The sequence below is a fragment of the Mchenga conophoros genome, linkage group LG7 (assembly GCF_057382185.1).
Source record: "Mchenga conophoros isolate Kocher_MC1m ecotype Shallow Benthic linkage group LG7, M_conophoros_male_GT1.1, whole genome shotgun sequence".
In the NCBI taxonomy this organism is placed as follows: domain Eukaryota; kingdom Metazoa; phylum Chordata; class Actinopteri; order Cichliformes; family Cichlidae; genus Mchenga; species Mchenga conophoros.
This window is the reverse complement of record NC_140532.1, coordinates 36059091-36077189: the sequence shown is the minus strand read 5'-3', so window position 1 is coordinate 36077189 and position 18099 is coordinate 36059091. Positions and strand designations below refer to the sequence as shown.

Genomic DNA, 18099 nt, shown 5'->3' with positions numbered 1-18099 from the left:
ATGGCGTTTCATCCACCCAGTACATTTCAACAGACTTGGTGAGTCAATGGTAAGGAGCATTAAAGCTGTTCGAGCTGTTTAGCCTTCTGTAAAAAGCAAGAAAGCTCTGTCTTCAAAGCAGAAGTATTAAGGGAAAAAATACAAAAGAGGAAAAACTGGATTAGCAGACAATACATTTATATACAACATGACAGCAGTACAGCCTGCTTTGTTACAGCAGCAGCCTGAAAGACACATTATTATTTCACATACCTAACTGAAAATGTCAGTTTCAAATGCAGCCTTTTAAATGTGCCTTTAGAACATCTTGCTGACACTTTAAATCTCAGATCTTATCAAAGGACAATCAGGCCTTCCTTTTTTGTCTGCAAACACTTCAGAGTTAAAAAGCCACCATAACTTATTACTTATTACTTATTACTTATACTTATTACTTATTACTGTAGCTGTATATGAAGAATATTTAAGTTTTTTTTTTACTTACTCTCTGAAAATAAACTTTAGTATATTATTGACTAATAAAACAGAAAAAGAAGCATGTTCTTTTATCTCGCCAATTCAAACCCATGACAGTCGCACAGATTATTATTGAAGGGGAGTGCAAACAATAGGTAAAGCCCATACTTGCAGGGCATGCCAGCAAAGTAACATCCAAGCCCTCAAGTACACAGTCATCATCTATTACTATTCTCACCCCTATCCTGATGCTCACACAGACCAGCTCGGTGAAACTGTTTCTGCCGCTTTGATCTGAGGCGCACTCCTACTTTGTTCTGTATGTTTGTGTGTGGAATCATAGCAAAGGTTTTCGAAAATATAGATAAACTTCAAAGGGCAAAAATAATGATGCATATTTCATATTACGATTTATTATTTACACCTATCAAGAAGTATGACGCTAACTCTAGTCAATGACTATTCTTTCCAAAATCCAGGTAAAAGAAGTCAGAAGTTATCCAAATTACCTGATCTGTTAAAAAAGTTTAGACACTATTAAAAAAAAAACTTCTTTTAACATCATGTTCGTTTTCTTTCAGTTTAAGAGGTGATTTTTTTATGTAGTATATACAGTAGTTACCTGATGAGTGGAAGTTCATACGGTAGACTGTAAGCTAAAAGATCACATTTGAATAATATAAACTTCTTTATACTGTATTAATATATATTATATAGAATGTAGCCTAAAAAAATAAAGGAATTAAGTCATGTTTTCTATGTTTCTTCCTTTGGAAACCAATACAATTTAACAACTAAATAACTCATAATCTTTACTTTAAAAATCAAAACATATCAGCAAGTTTTGTAAATGGAAAACATGTTGATAATTAACATTTACATGATCTGCACACTTTAGCACTTTTTCTTGGTTGTTTTCATAACTGGTCAGAACTCTGGGATAGAATGACCTTTTTCTCTTTTCCTTGAGGATGGTCGTGTGGGTCCTGGGCTAAAAGTGGCAATAAAGGAAGCACTGAAGCACCTTTCCTTAGTATGTGGAGAACGCAAAAAAGCTCTTATCATGGTTGCCGCGCAGATAGTCCCAGCTTACTCGGCTTAGTTGGGAACCTTCCCAAGCAAATTTGACTATTCAACCACACCCCAGGTCTTGCTTTCCATTCTGACTGCACCACCTTTCCTCCCGCCTTCTCCCATCACTGAATGTAATACTGCCACATCCCAAGCTACAGGAATGCAGAGTGAGCAGTCTGCATTAGTGCATTATAGTTTCATTTGTTGCTAGCATGAGGGGTTAGCTGTTGCCTGGTAATTGGTTTAAAATTGAATGTAGATAAAAAAGCTGTATGACACACATCTATCTGCATGCTCATTTTTGGTTCCATTTCTAGTCATTTCCATTTTTATGCTTGAAGCACTCAAAATATTTTCAGTTTAAAACACGCATTTAGTCATGTGAAAAAGAAAGTCTACCCTCACTTGTGTGTAGACAAAATGCCACAATGTTCCCAGGAGTGACTATTCTAGCTAATTAACCCAAAGGTCAGATCGTGTATTGCTCAGAGAAATTACAAAATACCCAAGAGGTTAAACTCAGACTCTACAGGCCTAAATTAGATTAGTATTTTTATTTTAGCATTGTTAGTACATAATATTGCTTCATTTAGTAATTTTTTTTTCTATACTCAAGCATTTCTTTTTACTTCACTTGCCTAAAAAGAGTTTTTCTTACCAATTTATCTTTTTTAATTTCCTCTAATAACTGTGGTGTGGTCAATGTTGCTAGCAGCACTTCAGGACTGACTACTTTGTTTTACGTTTTATCAGCGTGGTTATTTGCTAACATCACAACTGAGCCTATAATAGAGGCATATAGCTCATGTTACATTTTGTTTCTTGATTTGTATAATATATAAATAAATGCATGTGAATGATATAAAAAGGGGTCTTAAAAGTAAAGCCATAAAGAAAATGTGCCTAAAAACTGCATTCCTTGAAATCTCAGAAAGGGGCAACTCCACTGGCTGCAAACATAAGACAGGATAAAACAAATTTAAAGACATGTTCTTTTATTTAATAGAACATGGTAATTTTGTGAATTAAGAACCTATTTAAAGTAAAATAAATGACAAAAAGGGCAGGATTTAGACCAGGATTATTAAGTCAAATATATGCATCAGCAGTGTCCTTTTGTCTTTTTAGTCAAATCAAACCCTCACTAAACAAGGAGGAACGAAAAAGACTACTGTTGAAGAAGCAGACATAAAACAACAAATGGATGGCTGAGTGGCTGACGTTATGTCCATCTTTTATATACAGTATATGTGGTAAATACACCATTGAGCTGCTAAAGAATCTAAAGTTGTTGGTATAACATGACCAAAATATAACTTCTAAGCTGGATGTGTGCTTCTGTTGTAATGATAGCAATAAATCAATCTCATCAAATAAATTGCAAACAAGACATAAGAGCAACATTTCAGCTAGTAACAAAATAGTACCAAGGCCTCAGGCAGGCTTTCCTGTGCTGTAGTAAAAGTTAGCGTTTCTCATTTTCAGTGGTTTGAGTGACAAACTGGTCCAGGGGGCTGAGATGGAAATTACTGTTCGAATCTGGTTCAATCCTGTCGTTTATTTACATTTTGATCTCTGGCTTACTGTAAAAAAGCCAACTAAATTCTTCTTTGAGAGCAGCCATGATGACACACACAAGCTGTTCCATTAACCTCACCAGTAACAGAAAGTACAGTCCAGGTGCCATTTTGCAGCTCATCTGTTGGCTTATCCAGTGAGAGGATTCGACACTCATACAAGCCCTGGTCAGCGAGCAGCAGGCCCTCCAGCCTGAGGGTGGTGATTCGTACCAGAGATACTCGCCCTGCGGAAACAGAGTGCAGGAAAAAAGTGAGAAGGTAGGTGCATGGAACGTGACAGAGGAATAGCGCAGACAATTGTGACTTCACTTGTCAGGTCTCAGGTGTGTGCATCTGTTGGTCTGTGATGCTTTGTCACACAGGAAATGAATAGTGTCCTCAAATGGTGCCTTAAAATGACCACACAGCAACATATGCACAAGCAAACACGCAAACTGCAGCACACATGCACGCACAAACTTAGAAATCTGATCTCCCTGTTGCCAGGTGACGGCTCCCTGGAGCCAGTGTAGCTTGCAACATCAAGCCTTTATCTTTTCCAGTCTGCAGCCCACATCTTTCCATGTCCATCTAGTTTTTCACACTTTAACAGACACGCAATTGTCCGGTGACCCAATAGCATGGGAAAGCATGGCCGAAGAGAAACTGTCAATGAACGCACTGTGTTAGAACACACAGCCTCTCACTGCACCATCTCAAAATGAAGACATGTAAACAGAAAGCAGACTGCCCCGTGGAAGCCTGAGACCCACTGGGATCCCTGTGCTATGATGGTAATTATTAACAGAGGCTCTGATTTCTGTTTACTATGACAGGGAGGGAAAGCCCTGACAGTCAAAAAGAACCAGGAAGTTGGAGTTAGGTATGCTGACACTGATAACACAGTGTATTTACTTTTCCAAGCCGCCAAAGGGGACAAAATCCACAGGGGAAAAGTGAGGTGGGGGTTAAGGTAGAGTAAAGTACACATGAGCATACACTCAGGGGATTAACACTTTTTAAAATCCCACCCTTTGACCTCTGGCACCTTTTCTACTGCTTGCCTGTTTACGAGATCAGTTTGATATGGGTCACTATTGCACCTTAAGAGGAAGGGTTGTAGTGCTGCAGGGATGTTGAGGAAACATAACTGGGAGTGATGAGATAAAAGTGAAGAGAGGGGTGGAGGGGAAACAAGAGCATGGCCTACTGCCATCACTGCTGCTGTTTGAAAAATGCGTGATAGCAAAGGATTTGAATGAAAGGTAAATTAAGTGTGAGGCCACAGAAACAATACAACACAGAGGCAGAGACAGAGGAAATTTAGACTTTAGACAGTGTGCACGACTCAGACTGTCAGACATAGATTATTTGTGCTGAGAGGCACTGTCTGAAAATGTGTGCATGCATGAGAATCAAGTTTTAACGAAAGGTAAAGTGTGCCAACAAATCAGGAGTGTAGTAAAATGAAGGCAGTCTGGCTTTGCATTGTTGATGTAAATATAACAACAGCATTTCCATTTTTGTCCTTCAGCCAAACTCACTCCTGACCATCAAAAATAACACCAACTATTAAATATAGGGTGTTAATCAGTCAGAATAATTTATGATACTATATTGTTAAATAATAAGTGGCTATCTAATGGAATAATTTATACCCATAAACTGTTAAATACGAGGTGGGATCAAAAGGATCTGCTAATCGGCCTATAAAAAGCAGAAACCGTACCTGATTTAAATTTGGCCGCTATCTCATTGAAGGTTGTTTACTTGTAAAGTGCTGCAGTGCTCTCATCCCTGCTGGGATGCTGATGTTTGGGTAGAGAGCAAATATCAACTTCAGTGTCAAACTGGCATGCTGAGGATCATCCCTGGTGATGAGAGCTGGGTCTCCTATGACCCATAAAATAAACAGCAGTCTTTAGTGACTGGATTGTGTACTATGAAAATTGTGCAAATATAGAGATACACTGTAACATCCTTCAGTGTTTGAGGAACAAATCAGGTGCAAACAACCTGAACTGTATGAGGATCTGCTTCAACCACTGAAGATGATGGAATCTTGCAATCATTACCACCTGTGCTACTATCTCTCTGCAATCCTGCCCCCCTTCCATCTACGCAAAATCAAATAAGGAAAATCCAAACTGATGGTCGGCTGATTTCACACAGGAGAAGAGATCCACATATTGCAAATGCACACGTAAAACTGGTCAGAACAGGACCAGACAGGAGCCACACGTAGCAGCAGTGCTGGAAGTAACGCAGAGTTTCATAAGGAGGTAAAGAGGATATCATCCAAATTTAAAACAGATATTGCGTATCTGCTTTTAATGGAAAATTGTAGTCATATAGAATAATTGAGATTTTAACAGATTTTTCGTTTGTTTTGCCGATTCTGATGCTCAGACTATGCTGATGTCTATATTACAGGCAGTGAATTTTAAGTTCTCCTCTTTTTCTTGCATTCATATTCTACTTTCAAATGCAGCAGTCTCCAATAGTGTGTGGCTGCATAGCAGCAGATCTTTACAGGTACCTTAGAAAAACTGTTGAAAGCTTGCCCTAAAAAACTTGCTTTGAAACAGTGTTCACCGGGAAAAAAATGTGATGATGAACCTAAATTGGAAAAACAGACACCCAGCCTGCACCAACAAGACTCAATACTTTTCCTTGTCATGTTCACTGCTCCACACACTAAAAACATTATAAATTAGCCAAAGAGCAGCTTTGCAGGTCTGAGACTCATTCAGCTATCCTCCTTTCAGCTCAATTCAACATACTCCACACACAAAAACATGGCTGAATATAGTGAATATAGTGTCTCCAAGTGAAGCCGCCTAAAGGCATTATTCCTGAATACATTCTCAGGTGACAGGGAAACATGAAACCATTCAGTGCTGTGAAGAAATACAACTCTCTACAAATAAAGGAATTAAGTCTGAAATGAAAAGTCTACTAGAATACATTATTAAAAGTGATGGTCATCGTCTTTCTCAAGACAGTAACTCTATGAGGGGGAAAGGAGCCTCTTTTCCTTCAGTAGAGATAATTAAAAGGCATCGTTTTATTTCAGATGGACTAAGACGAAGTAAGATCTTTTACAAAAATCACATCAGCTCAAGATCTTTTTTTTTTTACATTGAACCTTAAAGAGTTTATGCCTCATCATTATTGTATTTTAGCCACAGTACCACGTAATTTTTATACATTTTATGTTTTAAAAAAAAAGGAAAATCAGGGCAGGGATCACGGTACCAAAATGCTTTAAAATTCCAAACAAAAACACCTACTCTTATGAAAAGACCACAGGTTTGAGGTCCTTAATAGAGCTCAATAAAAAACAGGCACTTTACTGACAAAAGGGACATTTGGAGGACTGCGGAGTGTGCTTTTTATTTTTACCAGTTTTATTCAGAGTGAAGGATGCACCAGAGATATTGATTTTCTTTCTTCCAAAATGGATATGTAACATTTTGGAGATGACGTTTTCAAATTCTAAAGAAAGGCTTCGGTTGGGTGGGACGTATCTCAGGGGGAAAGTGTCTTGTTTTCTGTGACAGGGGCTTGTATGAAAAATTATTTAAATTCAATACCATTTTGCGCAGCCCAGACATTTATGACCCTGAGAATGTGATACTCATGGGCAGCAAGCCCACATCATCTCTATAAGATGTCGTCAGCTCTTGGCAAGCTTCGCAGAGGCACTCTGGTTTCGGTTAGAGAAAAGAAAACGATAAGGTTTCACTCCTCGTTTTTGTTTTTTTGTTTTTTTTGTGTGTGTTAAGCTCTTCTGTGTCAGGTTTTAAATTTGGTATTGAAGGTCTCTGTCCCTGTCAGACGCTGAGGTCTACTCACTGCTGTAACGAACATGAGTAATCCCAGTGAAGGCTCTAATGTTTTTCCATGTGAAAAAGGAAGTATTAGCCATTTCAGCTGTGCGTAATGTGTTGCTCCTGCACACAGGCTGATTATGATGGGATTTGAATAGGAAGAGCTTGCGAACAGTGCATTTATACAGCTGTATTTACTTTTTTATAGTCAGCAGCTGTATGGGTGTTGAGGGACTTTCTGTCCTTTCCACAGAGAAGATGCTAATCCTTTGATCTTTACAGCTCTATTACACAAATTTATTTAAGCCCTTTTTAGCCCTTAACCCTCTCAGGGGAGCAATCAGATGAAAATCTAAAGTAACTCACACTTTGCAAAGCTACAAACACGGCCAAAAGACAAGGAATGTTGATGGGAGAGGTGGACTACATGTAGAGAAGTTTAATCAGTTTAAGGTGATGAAAAGGGAGGAATGATGGAACGAAAAAAAATGAGCCTCAGCAGAGTGAATCACTTGGATAACTTCCATTAGAATCACAACAGCTAAACAACAGTTGGAGACTGAGTCCTGAAGCCAAACTATTGAGACACCCGAGAACATTCATGGCCCGAGGGGGTGAAATACACACCAGTCGTTCCATCTCTAAAGCGTTGGTTTCCCATGCTGCACCTGTTACTCCCACACCGGCTGGTACCTGTGAGAAAGCTTTGCCTCAGATGGGACAAAGCATCTTTTTCAAACCTGTATAAAACTGCAGCTTTTTGTTTGTCGCCTGAGAGGCATGTGATTAGCAAACCCGTCTATTAAAGCTGCTGCTTTTCCTTGAAGAGAGCTTTGTAGTTGAGTCGAGTTGAGTACAAATAGTGTAATTTATGGGTTGAAGGGCAGGCATATTTTTATTGGGCTTTTTACTAGAAGCCTTCGTCTGAAAACTAACATGCAGTGTAATGAGCTGCACGTTGACGGATTGTCTTGAGAGTAAGTGACAAAAGGCTACTGCTTTTTATGAGCCGGGGCTGGAATTAAAGTCTGCCCCACTCCCACTTACGATAATTCATCAGCTAACGTTTGCCCCGACTTTATTACTATGTAAATGTCTGTGTCATATTTCCTGCCTGGGTTGGGCAAGGGAGTGGCATCCAGCTCGCATGACAAAGGCCTTAACTCAGCTGAAAGTAGGTTCTGATCCTTTGACAAAGAAACACGTAATGCCGGTGTTTGCAGCTCATTACCGTATCCTAGAGCAATCAATGGACATGACACCAAAGAGGTTGGTACACTGTACACGGAAAGTGACTTCAAAAATGAAGCTGGAATTATTCTATATTAAAAAATGAATAGTCCGACACCAACAATGAATTGATGTAACTGCCTGTTACTGTTTATTCATCCAAAAACTGGTTTATGTCATTCCTCTGGGTGATAGAGTTTCATCGTCCGACCGTGTATATGCATTGCACTGGGTGGCCTTTTGTTCTGATCACAAGCCCTGCATTTTATTTTGAGTAAATTCTTAATGCATTACAGCATCCCTGGTGCTGTAAGTGCAAACACAGCACACAATGTGTAATCCACAGGTGAAAATAGTCCTCAACAAATCACCATTTACCCCTAGCAAGGTACTACAGTGTCCAGCAACTTTTCTAAAAGTATTGATTTAGTGAGTTCGGCAACAAATTGTTGTTTTTAATCTTTTATGGGATTTGTAGGCAATAATCATTTAGGAATCAGCAATTACCTGTATCCAATAGCATTGTTGTGTTTGTGACTAACAGACAGCCCCGTTTTAATCCATTGATTTCTTTAACTGCCCTGAGCTCAAGCAAGAAATCTAAACTGACAGACTGACATAAATGAAAAGTCCTTAGGGAGCAGGAATTGTAGATGCATTTTAACATCTATAATTTTGTGACAACCAGGCTGGACTACTGTAATTCATTATTATCAGGATGTCCTAAAACCCCCCGGAAAAACCTTCAGTTAATCCAAAATGCTGCAGCAAGAGTCCTGACAGGGACTAGAAAGAGAGAACATATTTCTCCTGTTTTGGCTTCCCTTCATTGGCTTCCTGTTAAATCCAGAATTGAATTCAAAATCCTGCTCCTTACACACAAGGTCTTAAATAATCAGGCCCCATCTTATCTTAATGACCTTGTAGTACCATATCACCCTATTAGAGCACTTCGCTCTCGCTCTGCAGGTCTACTTGTTGTTCCTAGAGTATTTAAAAGTAGAATGGGAGGGAGAGCCTTCAGTTTTCAGGCCCCTCTTCTGTGGAACCAGCTTCCAGTTTGGATTCGGGAGACAGACACTATCTCTACTTTTAAGATTAGGCTTAAAACTTTCCTTTTTGCTAAAGCATATAGTTAGGGCTGGACCAGGTGACCCTGAATCCTCCCTTACTGTAGTTATGCTGCAATAGGCATAGGCTGCTGGGGGATTCCCATGATGCATTGAGTTTTTCCTTTTCAGTCACCTTTCTCATTCACTATGTGTTAATAGACCTCTCTGCATTGAATCATATCTGTTATTAACCTCTGTCTCTCTTCCACAGCATGTCTTTATCCTGTCTTCTTTCTCTCACCCCAACCGGTCGCAGCAGATGGCCGCCCCTCCCTGAGCCTGGTTCTGCTGGAGGTTTCTTCCTGTTAAAAGGGAGTTTTTCCTTCCCACTGTCGCCAAAGTGCTTGCTCATAGGGGGTCATATGATTGTTGGGTTTTTCTCTGTATCTATTATTGTACAATGTACTGTACAATATAAAGCACCTTGAGGCGACTGTTGTTGTGATTTGGCGCTATATAAATAAAATTGAATTAAATTGAATTGAAATTGAATTGAATATCACATATTGAAAATGACACAAAAAGAAACTTAAAATGATCGGTAATTAAGTTTTAGTGATAGTGATCTATATTTTCGCATACTTCATTTAGTTCTGATTCCACTTCTTCTTTTAGTTCCTCGCATGCACCTTTAAAGTCAGTGCAATATTTGAAACTGCACCGGATCAAAACAGTCTACATTTTTTGTTCCTCATCTTTAATACACATTCCTCAGAAAAAAAATCTGATATATCTGGTGGCTTTGGAAGCTCTGCCAGAATTTTAAAATGATTCGTGTCGGTATGAACAGTTTTTAGTCACATCGAATGAGTTTATAGAGACTGATGCAACAGTGGGTAAGAAGGGTTTTGAAGAATATTGCAGAAGAGGATTGCTATAGCAGTAATTATACAAATGAAATGTTGATTGCTGCTATCTACCCCCTATCGGTATTCTCATCACTGAAAATAAATGACAAGGTAACAACTCAGTGTTAGTTAGCTGTCTGCTTTGTGCTACCAGCTGAACTGTTTAAATTTATTTTACTCTTTGAAGTGGGATCATCATGCCTCCTTTGGCATTTTTCTTTCTATGACGACATTGTTCTCAAGCAGAAATTCAAAAACACCGAAGAGGTCCATAGGTTGAACTTTTCTTCAGGCAGCACAGCAGAAAAGAAAAACAATGCCCCTGACAAAAGAAAGATCTGACTAACCCAGACATGCCTTCTTTTTCCCCACATTTGTTCCATTGTTTGCAACTTTAAAGGATAACAGGAGCCACACAAAGGTATCCTTGGACTATAGAGGCTCTTTCCCCCTGTAGACTCTTTGTTCTCTGTGCTGTGTGCAGAGTGCGCACAATAGGCGATGATGCAATGTTTCACCTCCTTTAACAGTAGCTCCAAATATAACATTGGTCTGAAAAGGACATCAAGGTGTGGTACTGAGTGTATTCTGAGAACCTGATATTGGTTACATTCTTTCAGTTAAAAGAAACTTGGACCAAACCATGTCATATTCAGCCATCATTCTAATATTTTCAACTTAAATTCACTGAGTGTCTTTTGTACTGACAATGGCAACAAATAAGAATCCTTCACTGTTTTAAGTTCCTTACTAAAGCATATTCACATACAGAAACAACTATAACACCTGTAAAAAAAAAAAATAAGAGCAGTACCAACATGCAGGGGATCATCAAATTTAGTAGCCATCATTAACAGGAGAAACAAACTTTCTCTACGTGATTCACTTACAGTCTGTCCAATAGCTTCTTAAGCTAATTCAGCTAAGCTAATATTCTTACAATACAATATCTAGAGTAAATCCTAAAATAAAAATACAATAATTATACTTTACATCAGTAGCATGTATGTACAGTATGAAGATAAGCTACTTGAGACAATGGCATCAACTACAGCAAACAGTGTATGCATGTAGTAACAGATGCTTACCCTCATACTGTGGATGTACCCGAGGTGCATAAGATCCAAATTTAATCAGAACAGGAATGTCAAATCCCTGTCGAATCCATTCAACCACGTGCTGGGATGCAGAGGACACAACTGCTGGGTCTGATGACGGAAGTCTGCACTCGAGCTCCACGGAGCTTCCAGCCTTTGCCTGCACCTCAGAGGTCAAACCTTCAGTGGTTACTGTTGGGTTTGTTGTAAGCAAAATCAGAGAATATGCTTCAGTTAGTTCACAAAGCAAAGGATAACAGTGAGCAAATGGAGAAAGTACACTGGAATGCAAAATGATATTTGAAAAAAAACTTACGAAATTGGCAAATAACCACCGCCACAGTGAAAGTCTGCAAATAAGATCTTGCCGACCCCATATCTGTCACTCATACAACCTGCAGCATGTTCAATCTGTAGGCAAAAGAGACACAATTGTCACAATCACATTACTTGCTTGGCTGCACACAAGAAGACAGCCATCTGTGACAGATTTCCAAACTAAAAAGTCTACACCAGAGCTGCCACTTCTGTCATAATTTTACAGACACGAGGAAAGGAGCATTCAGATTTTTATACAGCTTTCCAATAACTGGAATTCATCCCATATCATTACACAAATGGGCAGAGAGGCCTCTGCAGCCAGAAAGCTCCCCGGCCTTATATCGTTTTCTGAAAGTAAATGTCATAAATGTCAAATAAATCTTTTGCAAGTCACGTGCAAAGTGACATCTAAGTGTTTTATTTAGAGCACATCAATGAAGACATTTGGCTGAAGCAGCCAGGAGACTCAGCACTCAAGGACAGAGATGAGCTGAGCTGATGGAGCGCAGGCTACAGTTAAGCATTACGGAGTGCAACTTAATGCCAAAAGGCAGCAGCTGATTCAATCCAGTCAAAGTAATCCCTGCTCAGATGTGATCAAATATGTACACAGGAGTGAGGAAATCAAGATGATGGGTCATTTTCAGGTCAGTTCACAGTTTCATGGAAGCTGCTCAATGAAAACTCTGCCTAAATTATTCAACAGCACATTACTGACTAGGGCATTGGAACTGTCCCAATTCAGATCTAAGATTCAGGTTGAAATGTCCAATCAATTGGAATTGCTTTCTGCCAAGCTTTTCAATTCCTTTGATTTCCTTAGTTGCAGATTGCAAAACAATGCCATCAACTGATGAAAGACAAAGCTCTGAACTCCTGTGTCATGTCCGGGCCTTTTCTCTGCTCTGCTTCTACACACAGGGTCGCCAACTGACCTCGTTTCCCTTCCATGTACTCTCTTGTGTTGCTTTTGCAGTATACTTCAGGTGACTATCCATCACCTTGTGAAGCTCCATCTAATCATTTTTGCAGTTCTGCAGCATTTCGCTGAATCTGAGCAGAGAGTACAGCCCTGTACATTTCAGAATTCATCCTTATACTTCATCCATAAACACCAGTAACCCGAGTCCATTGGCAGTCATCCATTCCCATGCCATTGAGAAATGATGTGGCATGCTTCAGATTGTGAGCTGTTCCTTTCCTTCTTCATACTTTTTCCTCTTACTATAATCATCTGTTAGTGATAGAATGTATTAGGAAGAATGTCCTTCCTGTTTTTAAGTATAACCAGTAGTTTGGACACCTACAATCTTTAGAGAGTTCTTGACTTGGCTGAATGTTGTGAAAGGGCTTTCCCTAACCAAAGAAAGAATTCTGCTATCATCAACTTGACTTATCTTCTCTGGTCTGGCCTTTTGGTGTTGCTGAGCCGGCCAGTGAAGTTTTCATTTTTAAGAACATACACAGTACCAGAACGTTGAGTTGGCCACCTTTAAAGTTGTTGCTTTTTCTTCGATAGATCTATTTTGGTTTTCAGCCTGATGATGACCTCCTTTGCTTGCATCAAAATCTCTTTGGATCATATAATGAGTGTTTCAGTGAAACAAAACAAAAAGTTCAACACTTTGGAATGAACTTCAGATATTTATCTGCTTTATTTATTATTATTATGCTTTTGTTAAACCCCTTGAACTAAAACTGAAACTTTGCATTTCAATCACATCTCAATTGTTTGATTGTGGTTCGACTGTTGTGGTGTACAGAGGGAAAACTACAAAGATGAATCAAAGTATCTAATTATAACACCAGTAAATGGCTAAATTTAAACTCTTATTTAACATCCGAGCAAGGGACAAAAGTGATAAACGTGGAAAAAAAAATAATGTCCTTTCTCTCATAATGTCACTGGTGATTTATGAAAAAGCATAAAATGGAAATCCAAATATACTTTAAACCTGTTCTTTTTTGAAATTCTTGACTAAACGAGAGTCAAAAACTCACAGGATTTCAAATTTATTACCATTTCGTTGACAGTTTTCAGACTGTATTTCTTCTTGCCGATATACAGTACTGACCCAAATACCCCCTGTGATGGAAATCTGTTTTTCACATTTCAAAAGTTTTAAAAATTGTAGGTATCAACAATAAATGATCAGTATAGAATCACATCACCTGAATATTATCAAATATATATGGAAACTTTGTTGTTTCTAATGTATAATGACTATGTAGTTTGTACAAACTGGGTGTAAGCACAGTGTTGACTTTAAAAGGTAACAGATTCATGAAGATGATTTCATCTTGAGTGATCTCTGTACTTCCTGATAATTAGCAATGTTATTATCCTTGACCCAGTAGCAGGAGCAGCAATGGCCTTATCAGCTCTCTATAACCATAAGGCTTTTATTGGATTGTTCATTTCACGACCAGGACAAAGTCTGAACTCAAGACAAATAATTACACAGGCTGTCAATAGCTGCTGCGCTTGTTCCAACATATTCACATACTTCAGCAACAGAACAACACACACAGATTTTCCACAAAATCAAAGTGAAAGTCAGGCAAAAAAATAAAAAATTTGATCGCAAAGTGTTTGACAGTGAACACTCCCCTGCTCCTGCCCTTCATCCAGATGGCTTCATGCAAAGCAACACAACAGAGTCTATCCTGAACTTATTATGCTGGATTTAGGCCTTGCATGTTTGCTGAGACTGAGTATGACAAGCCAAGGTAAAGCTTCAACATTATGAATCTGTTGCTTCTCTCCCTCACACAGTGTGAGAACATGCACACACATACAAATGAAGACTCCCTGTTGCCATGACTCAGCTTCCCCATTTGGCTCTTAATGAACAGATGCTCAGCATCATCTACTTATTATTTATCACCCTTATTTGCCTCTTGTTAACTAATAAGAATGGAGATGATAAGGATTCAACACAGAGTACAGATAGTCATCAAGTCACTGATTAAAGAATTATAACCAGACCTCTGCCCCGCATCTGGCAAATACGTGCAAGCTTCAGCTGAATAAAAATGTTTATAGTTTTACTGCTTGACAAGGTAAGGCTTATTTATGTGAATGGTGAAATAGCAAGGCAATAAAGTGGATCCACATGAGTTAAAAGAAAGATTATTTTTGAAAGAGAGGGAAAAGAAAGGGAGGCTACAGCAAGAAGAGGGGGGGGCAAAAAAATCAACTGCAGGACATTTTCCATCATTAAATTTGAACCAAAAATTCAGAGAGATGCCAAACAAAGCGGCCCGCACAGGTGAAGCTCTCAGCCATGGTAACACAGATGGTCTCTAGACATTTCCCACAGACGTATTATCCCTTCCTCTGACACTGAAAGGATGCACATAAACACAAGCACGGTGACAGCACAGCACTCTGGAAAATGTATAAAGCTATACTAAATGAGCCAGTAGCTCACAAAAGAAAGCGCCCTGTCTCGCATAGATTTATCAGCTGGCAGAAATAGAAAAGTCAGTGACAGGCATGCTGCTGCTGAAATTCTGCGTTGTTGCCATTTTAATCTACATAAGGAAAGAAATGGGGAGCAGCTGATTAATCATCACAGAGGGCACAGTCACAGATTTATCAGCAGCCAGCTCTCCTTTTACCTACCACAATTAAAACTTAAAGATAAAGGAGCTCCTCTTGCATAAATGTTTTCATTCTGTTTCTCATCCATGCATTTTGCTGTGGTCCCTGCTTGTTTGGGCCTATTTTCAAAATATGTCTGTTACAATAGCACTGGTATCGATTTGGAAAACAACAGGTGCTGCATCCGTTAGAGAATATGAAACCAAGGGTATTTGTTTTGTGGGTTAGAACTGTTCAAGGCTGTTTGTATCTGCCAGCAAGCTACAGTAAATTGGACATTAGCCTCTGACCAGAGTGCAAGTAGAAAGGGGAAAGAAGTCAAATTGCTCATTTGCTGTGACCTAAAGAGGTAAACAACAGCGTTTAACAGAAAATGGTGCTTCAGCTTTGGACAAACAAAATCATTAATCCAAAGGCATGACTATAAATATTAAATTCCTATAGCGCTGCAGAACTCAAACTTCAGGCATGGTCCCGAATCACACTAAAAGGCCTCCATAGGGGTTGGATTTGGATTTAAACAGATTATAGTGCAACTGTGAGGGAAACACAGTGAAGACAGTAATCCAAAGCAAAGCTTGCGCTGTGAATCACATGTGATACACGTCCATCAACACTTTAAAGCTCAGGGCACCGAACAGCCTCCAACTGAGATGAATACAACACATACTTTAACATCAGGTATTCATCACATATTTGAAGAGTTTTCAAAGTGTGCTCACACAGCGTGACACGCAGAGAATTTCCAAGGTTGCTGTTATGGTAGAGTGTATGTGGATTTAAATCTGAGCAAGCCCAAGAATGTGTAGTCATCGTAATACTAACAGTTAGGTACATCGGTTCATTAATTAATAATAGCATGATGGCATAGTCTCACAATGGCAAAGCTATCATACACATACATACATACATACATACATATATACGATACTGGTATTGATATTGAACCGGTCGATACAGTGCTTTCAGTTCGGTACGCATATGTATCGAACAATACTAAAATTTTAATTTATTTTATCAACTTTTCTTCTGACGATGCTGTCTGTGTTGAGAGCTCAGTGGATCTGCGTTCGACTACTCCGCCTAGACTGCACTGTCTAGCGCAGATTCACTGAGCGCAGCACAAGCTAGCAAGACAGAAGCTAAGCTCGTTGCAACATGGCAAATTGAACCTCCCCCACCCTCATTCAGATCTGGCCTTTGGAACTATTTTGGTCTTTATGTGAAGTATGACCCTGAAGGTAGGCGCGTCATGGACAAAAGTAAAACAGTATCTCGGATGTGCCAAGCAATGCTCAATTACATGGGTGGGAATTACTGTGTTAGCGCAGTTAGCTCGTTAAGGTGATGGCCGTCCAGCCCCATGCACTGGGAGATCCACGGTAGCTCGTTAACGGAGATTTGCCGTGTTGTGGCCTTAACGTCATTTCAGATTAACGCTGACAGCACTAGTGGGAACACAACGAATATGACTGCACATTTACTCTGACATCATCCTAGTGCAAAGACAAGTGGAAGCAGACAAAAACAACAAGCATGCATGCTACAAACTTTACCCGAGTCATTTAAACAGCTGTTAGCACATGATTCTCCTTATATATGTTTAATATGCTGCTGAGAATATAGCCCAGAAGAAGCGTATAGTATAGCTTTTATTTTGGAAAGAGCCATTTCTCTGTAATAAACTCTCTTTTCCAAAGATGAGTGATTCCTCGATCAGATAGATTTATTTTTTATTACTTCAGCATTTGTTGTTTAAATTTAAAAACTGCACTTTTGAGTTAAAATATTTATTTGTGATTTTAATAAATGACAAATTAAAAAAGCATGAACATTTTTTGTGTATATATATATATATATATATATATAGAGAGAGAGAGAGAGAGAGAGAGAGAGAGAGAGAGAGCTGGATGGCGTAGTGGTTAGACTACACACCTTTGGAACAGAGGATCGCAAGTTCGATTCCTGCCTGGGGGCATCTGTATCCAGTAAGGGTCCTAAGGCTAGACCCCTTATGCTAAGCAAGCCTACCGCAGACATGAGCGAGACAGATAAATATGAAGGCATGCATATTTATCATATATATATATGTCAACCGATGGTCCTGCTTTGTAGTGGACTACTATAAAACCAGATTTTTTACTTCCCTCCTTAAAGACTTGTGGGCTGAAATAAGAAACGCTGACTCGAAATTTTCCAACTCTCTAGAGTATTTCTTTTTTAGTACTTTGCGTGGTTTGGTCTCAAACTAGTTGAAAAAAATATATAGTATTCACACAACTTTTAAAAAAGCTATATAACTTTAATTATTCCCAAAAGAGTTCGGATTTACGTTAAAAGTACTTTTTAACATTTGATCTAAAATAAGTAGGTTTTTGAAGTCCCACAGTTCTGGCTTCCTACTGAGTTTGCATATACACAAATCAGCCACAACATTAAAATGACATCATCTTGTTACAGTGCAATATTCTGCAGTGGTATTCCTGTGCACTGGCATTCACATGGATACTTCTTTGACACGTAGCATGCACCAAAACATTAATGCAAGCCAACCACACACCCTTGTCTCCGCAGCTTCCCAGGTAGCAGTGCCCTCCACTAGCCCCAAAGGTCCCATGGCTTAAGCACAGATGTGGCCAGACAACAAAAGCCCTAGGGAACTCCGGCCAATCCACTGGTGCCAGGCACCACAGGAAGCTCCCATGACTCGTGGACCCATCCCAAGACCATGTGCTGATCTCATTACTGACAATTTTGCAAATGTGAGCTGTCATGTCATGAGTGCTGACTGTCAGCTCCCTCTCAGAGTTCATAAATACTGCGCATTGGCAATCAACCTGCTCTAACCCACCCTGTAAGTCTACATTGTATTTTTTCATGGCTTGCACATGGGTTAGAAAAAGCCCATTTTCAAAGTCAAACACACACTTTCCATCACAATAGGAACCTCTCTGTGTAGCTT

At 39.2% G+C, this 18099-nt stretch overlaps 1 protein-coding gene across 2 annotated transcripts in view; it reads right to left on the bottom strand.

The window, feature by feature from the left end:
- Window positions 1-18099, bottom strand: part of igsf9a (immunoglobulin superfamily, member 9a) — a 63247-nt gene that overhangs the window by 42005 nt on the left and 3143 nt on the right. For both annotated transcript variants that reach the window (XM_085279088.1, XM_085279087.1), the window contains 3 exons: window positions 11526-11620; window positions 11201-11401; window positions 3188-3334 (listed from right to left, as the gene is read on the bottom strand). In XM_085279088.1, coding sequence (XP_085135214.1) covers window positions 3188-3334; window positions 11201-11401; window positions 11526-11586 — 409 coding nt within the window. In that variant the 5' untranslated portion in view covers window positions 11587-11620. The remainder of the gene's footprint in view (window positions 1-3187; window positions 3335-11200; window positions 11402-11525; window positions 11621-18099) is intronic.